The sequence below is a fragment of the Melozone crissalis genome, unplaced genomic scaffold (assembly GCF_028551555.1).
Source record: "Melozone crissalis strain CALT ecotype California unplaced genomic scaffold, PUWL_Pcris_2 ptg000073l_1, whole genome shotgun sequence".
NCBI lineage: Eukaryota > Metazoa > Chordata > Aves > Passeriformes > Passerellidae > Melozone > Melozone crissalis.
This window is the reverse complement of record NW_026535850.1, coordinates 5,757,899-5,763,926: the sequence shown is the minus strand read 5'-3', so window position 1 is coordinate 5,763,926 and position 6,028 is coordinate 5,757,899. Positions and strand designations below refer to the sequence as shown.

General features: G+C 52.6%; 1 protein-coding gene across 1 annotated transcript; it reads right to left on the bottom strand.

The window, feature by feature from the left end:
• Positions 1–1,630: 1,630 nt before the first annotated feature.
• On the bottom strand, positions 1,631–2,563 carry LOC128946062 (olfactory receptor 14A16-like). The gene has a single exon (XM_054289990.1). The coding sequence runs from the start codon at positions 2,561–2,563 to the stop codon at positions 1,631–1,633; it is 933 nt and encodes a 310-aa protein (XP_054145965.1).
• Positions 2,564–6,028: the final 3,465 nt, after the last annotated feature.

Sequence of the window (6,028 nt, the reverse complement as noted above, 5' to 3'; positions counted from 1 at the left end):
TGGCTCAGGAATGGTGTGGCCAGCAGGAGCCGGGCAGGGATTCTTCCCCTGTGCTCAGAACTGGTGGGGCAGCATCTCGAGTGCTGTGTCCAGTTCTGGGCCTTCCTATTTCGGAAGGACATGGAAGGGCTGGAGCATGTCCAGAGAAGGGCAACAAAGCTGGGGAGGGGTCTGGAGCACAAGTCCTGTGAGGAGTGGCTGAGGGAGCTGGGGTTGTTTATCCTGGAGAAGAGGAAGCTCAGGAGAGACAAGGCAGTATCAGGGCACAGGTTGGACTTGATGATCTCAAAGGCCTTTTCCACCCTTGCTGCTTCTGTGATTCTCTGAAGCCACCATTGGAGCAGATGCAGGAGGAGCCCTGGGCCTCCTCTTGAGAAGCTCCAGCAGCCCAGGTCCCTCAGCTTCTCCTGCCAGCCCCAAAGCCCATCCTGTCAGTCCTGCAGAGCCTCTGCAGCTCCTCCTCACTGCCCAGAACAGGGAGCCCCAGAGGCAGACACAGCAGCCCAGATGTGCCCCCCTGGCCTGGGGTGCCTCTGGCAAGGGAGCAGCACCAGGCACTGCAGGAGCCCGCAGACAATTCCTGCAGCACATGTAGGATGATCCTGCTGCCCAAGGGACGTTCCCATGGGGCATAGTCAGGAACTGCAATGGGGAGTGGGGCCAGAGAGGAAAGGGCAAACAGGGATGGGCTGTTTGCAGGGCAGGAACAGGGCTGGGCAACAGGAAGAAATTTGTAGCAAGAAGAGTAATAAAGAAAGCAAAGGTGAAGCCAAGGAAATGCCCAGGGCAGTTTGGGGGTGGGTGCCAGGCAGCCCTGGCTCTGAACAACAGTGTCTGCAGTGGCACAGGAAACTCCCAGCTGATGGGAACAAACTTTCTGGCTGACTGCAGAGGCCAGGACAAAGCTGAGTGGTTTCCCTGGTGTCCCCCAGCCCTTGCTGGCCCCAGGGGCTGATGGCATTTGTGCTCCCTCAGGTTCATGTCCCCACACCAACAGCATGGGGGTGCTCCCCCTGCTGTGTGCAATGCAAACAGGGGCTGCTGAGCCAGTGCTGCCGTGTCTGTGCCTGCAAGGATGGGGCACCTGTGTGAGCTGGGGGAGAGGCCAGGGCTGCAGAGGGGGGATGTTGTTGGCAGCTCCATCAGGACGCTCTGGGATGCTGCCCTGGGCTGTGCAGTGCACTGGGGATGGATCAGCCCCTGCTCTGCTGCTCCTTCCCGTCTGCCCCTGGGGCTGTTCACAGGGGTTTCTGTGCTTAGCATTGGCCAGGCCGTGTTCTTGAGAGAGCCTGGGCAAGGAGCCTGGAGCCCCCAGGCCCTGGCCTGAGGCGTCAGCGCTGCCCCAGCAGTGCCCATGGCCTGTCCCTGCTGCAGCCCCGGCACTGCCACCCCCAGGACTGTGCCTGGCCCTGAGAGCACTCAGGCCCTACAGCAACACCAGGGCCACCAGGACAGCAGGGCAGGGCCACGGCAGCAGCACTGGCAATACCAAGTTGGCACAAACAATGACATCACTTTGTAGAAAATATTTAAAATTTTAAACAAAGACAAAGAACCTGCAAAATGAAATGAACAAGAAGTATTGAAGGTTACTTTTATTACAAGTGATTTGCAAATACTGGTCAGCAGTTTAATGTTCCTGAAACCATCCAGTCCTCAGTCTCCACACTGCAGCCTGGAGCTCCTGGTTCCTCAGGCTGTAGATGAGGGGGTTCAGGGCTGGAGGCACCACTGAGTACAGAACTGACAGGGCCACATCCAGGGATGGGGAGGACATGGAGGGGGGCTTCAGGTAGGCAAATGTGCCAGTGCTATAGAAAAGAGAGACCACAGCCAGGTGAGGGAGGCAGGTGGAAAAGGCTTTGTGCCATCCCTGCTCAGAGGGAATCCTCAGAACAGCCCTGAAGATCTGCACGTAGGAGAAAACAACGAACACAAAACAACCAAATGATAAACAGGCACTAACAGCAAGCAGCCCAAATTCCCTAAGGTAGGATTTGGAGCAGGAGAGCTTGAGGATCTGTGGGATTTCACAGAAGATCTGGCCCAGGGCATTGCCATGGCACAGGGAAAGGTAAAATGTATTGGCCGTGTGCACCAGAGCATTGAGAAAGCCACTGGCCCAGGCAGCTGCTGCCATGTGGGCACAAGCTCTGCTGCCCAGGAGGGTCCCGTAGTGCAGGGGTTTGCAGATGGACACGTAGCGGTCGTAGCACATGATGGTCAGGAGGCAAATCTCTGTTGCAAGAAAAAAAAAAATCAGAAAGACTTGGGCAGCACATCCAGTGTAGGAGATGTCCCTGGTGTCCCAGAGGGAATTGTGCATGGCTTTGGGGACAGTGGTGCAGATGGAGCCCAGGTCGCTGAGGGCCAGGTTGAGCAGGAAGAAGAACATGGGCGTGTGCAGGTGGTGGCCGCAGGCTACGGCACTGATGATGAGGCCGTTGCCCAGGAGGGCAGCCAGGGAGATGCCCAGCAAGAGGCAGAAGTGCAGAAGCTGCAGCTGCCGCGTGTCTGCCAACGCCAGCAGGAGGAAGTGCCTGATTGAGCTGCTGTTGGACATTTGTGCTGTCTTGGCATGGGGATCTGTAAGGAAAGTAATCATGGAATAGTTGGGTTTGGAGAGAACTTTAAATATCCCAGAACAGCTTTGGGGCACTTCCCCCCCACTGCCTGCCCAGGGCTCTGCTGCCTGGAGCTGTCCCTGCCAGCAGCTGCTTCCCTGTGCCCAGGGCTGGGCCCTGCCAGTGCTGACAGAGCCCAGCCCAGCCCTGGGGGCTCAGCTCTGCCCTGCAGACCCCTCCCAGCTCTGGCACTGCCCAGGGGCAGCTCTGGCTCTGCAGGCTCTGATCGCAACGTCAGAGCAACCCTGAAGAGGCTGGAAAAGCAACACTGATCCTGCTTCTAAGAGGCCCTGTGCTGATCTTAATAACTGCCCAATTAATTCAGATATAAGGGAAATTTTGGTTTTTTTTTTACTGCCAGAACTGAGAGAGGAATATCTATGTGCAATTTCACATCCAGGCAACGCAGAGCAGGAGATTAAAAAAACCAGGATTTTCCCTTTTATGCATCCCCTGCCTCGCTGTTCCCCCTGCATAATCTACTTGGAAAAGTTCTGCAGGTAAATGGCACGCTGGAAGCAGTCCTGAACAATGCAGCATCCTCTCCACACAAGGAGAACATTTTCAAGCCTTACCAGCTGTCTCCTCCCACCCAGATCTTGTCCCCCAGTGCTGGGAGCAGCTGCCAGGGCTGGCTGAGAGCTGTCCCTGGCAGGCAGCAGAGTCCCTGCCCCAGCACAGCACCCTGGGCTGCAGCACCCTGCTCTGCAGGACAGCCCTGGGCACCCCTGGCTGCTCTGCACAAGACACAATCAGAGAATGTACTCACAGAATCTGTAGGCATTGGGATGTTCCAGCTTTAGGAGATGGCTCCAGGAGCTGCAGCTGCATTGTCCTGCAGCCAGAGGTTCCTGTGCCAAGTGCTGGCAGTGATTGTGCCCCAGGCACTTCTCAGCCCCTTCCCAGCCCTGACTGATTAAAGCTCTCTGTGCCTTTGTGATGTGCCTCGGGTGGCTTCAGGCAGTGCCTCAGCCCTGCTGGGCTGGCAGAAGAGCTGCTCATCAAGAGAAATGTGCTTTTGAAGCTCTTCTTGGTTACCAGGAACTGCCTCTGTGCCAGGAGCCCAGCTCAGCTCAGCAGCACAGACAGAGCACCAGGACTTTAATGAGCCTCTGGGGCTTTGTGCTCAGGCCTTGAACATCAGTCCCTCAGAGGGAGCTGAAGAAACCTCTCCAGAACTCCAAGTCAGAATCCGACTCCAAAGTTTCTTGGACTTTTAATGGGTCCCACTGAGGGACACGACTGAGAAAGTGTCCCCAGGCCCCAGGCAGAGCACAGAACTGGAGGCACTGATGACAGCTGGGGAGAAAGAGAAGCCAAGTCTTGGTGCCCTGGAGCACAGAAGGGTCTGTGCCACCAAGGGCTGTGAGGAGACATCCTGTCCTGAGGCACTGGGGCCTCCTGGCACAGCCCCAGCCAGGCTGGGTACTGTCAGCCCCTTGTCCTGCCCTCAGCATCCCCCCCTAGCCCACCTCCCAGTGGCCTCAAGGATCTGCTGGAAGCAGTCCCTGGGGAGCCTTGCTCAGCAATGGCCATGGGGGCTCCTGAATGCTCCCTGCAGGGACTGCAGGCTTTTCAAAGGACTTTGGGTTTTGCTTTTGCCTTGGAGTCTCTGAGAGCTCTGTTCAATCTTGTCCTCCAATTCTCTGCTTTAATTAGTCCCTGGAGAGGCTTTGTCAGTAACAACACTCACTGGGGCTCATTAATGCTTCAGGGTACTTCAGTTATTTTAAGGTACTTGGTGTTGCCCTTTTGATATTGACTCTATGAGAGGTTTTTGCAATCATGGCCTCAATTATCTGCTTTAACGAGTCCCTTGAGAGCTTCGTATATACACTCAGTGGGGCTCATTAATGCTTTGAGATACTCAAGGTTTTTGAGGTACTTTGGATGTTCCTTTCCACTCTGAATATCTGAGAAGTGTTTTTTCCAATTCTGGCCTCCAATTCTCGCCTCCAAAGAGTCCATGAAGAGCCTGTGTTTGGGATGGACCTCAGTGGGACCCATTCATGCTTTGAGACACTTTGAGTTTTTTCTCTGACTTTGACTCTTGGAAAGGTTTGTGCAATCTAAAGCTCTGAGTTTCCAGGGCTCATCTCCAAATACACCACAGGGCTCATTAGCATCAAGCAATACCTGACAAACCATGGCTCTGCCTTGATTTCTCTTGGCTCTGGAGCAATTCATTAGGTGGATTTCCTTTAACAGTTGTGGAGAAATATTTGAAACAGCTTCTAAGAAATCTGTATTCCTATCTTAAAGGGTGTCTTTTATTGCTGTTCTTATTATACAAGAGGTGATTGCAGAATTCGGTGATTGATATTGATCCACTGTCTCTCCTAAGGAGGTCTGGCCAGGTCAGAAAAGTTGTACCTTGGAGCTGACCCAGTGTGGACAACCTTGCCCCACATTCCCCAACCCTATCTGAGAAACGATTTTCACTTTCAAAAATATAAATGATTTATTAAGACCTTATAAAAATACAACAGAAGGATCTTGATTTTCATATCTGTTAAAATACAACCAAAGACTGAATAAAGAAAAGAATACAGTGCCAGGACCAAAGAATTCAGTCACCATGTGCTCATCTACAAAATGGATGTTCTGTCTTTTATACCTCTAGCCTCTCCCAAAGTCTTGTCAATTGATTCCTTGTTCACTGTCCAGTGGTGGACATCACTGTCTAACACCTTGACTGGGGGTCAGATGCTGCCATAGTAACAAGCCAACCCTCCAACATGCCCCAACTACTGAGGCCATCCTGTGATAACAATGCAAGGGGGAGGGGAAGGATAACTATACATCTACAAAACTTCTTTTGACATATATTTAATATTGACCCCTTAATTGTAAGAGTCCACCATACGATTACTCATCTATAACACTATTCCCTTTTCTTTTTCTCTCAGTCGTTTTGCTTGAACAATTAAGAAAAAAATTTCTCTCTCATTTGAATGAGTCATACCAGCATCTGTTGATGTGGTCAAGGACAGTGGGAACAGGAGAAAAAATATCTCGGGTTTTCCCTAGACACACTTATCTGGAATGGACAAAAAGGCATCACAGAGGTCCAGTATGGCATTGACTCCCATCTACCGTGACTTTGTGGCTGCCAGCCATAGTCAGTGTATCTTAGGGGTGAGTACAGAGGCCAACTCGGTCCTGTCCTCCAGTCCCTGTTGAATTAAAAGATAACTGAGAAATGATAGAGGTCTGGAATGGCCTTTTGTCCCTACCTTACCATGCCTATGGGGTTGCTGCTCGCAGCAGGGCTATGGAGCCTTCTTGGTAGCAAACAAAGGGGTCAACCCGGTCTTGCACTCCTTCCTTTGCCGTATTTTCCTGAAGAAGCTGTCCCATTACCTTTTACTGTCCCTTGTGTACTTCTCCTCAACAGATGCTGG

Excerpts from the sequence above, each read along its gene's own strand:
- LOC128946062 (XM_054289990.1), bottom strand. The coding sequence starts at position 2,563 with ATGTCCAACAGCAGCTCAATCAGGCACTTCCTCCTGCTGGCGTTGGCA.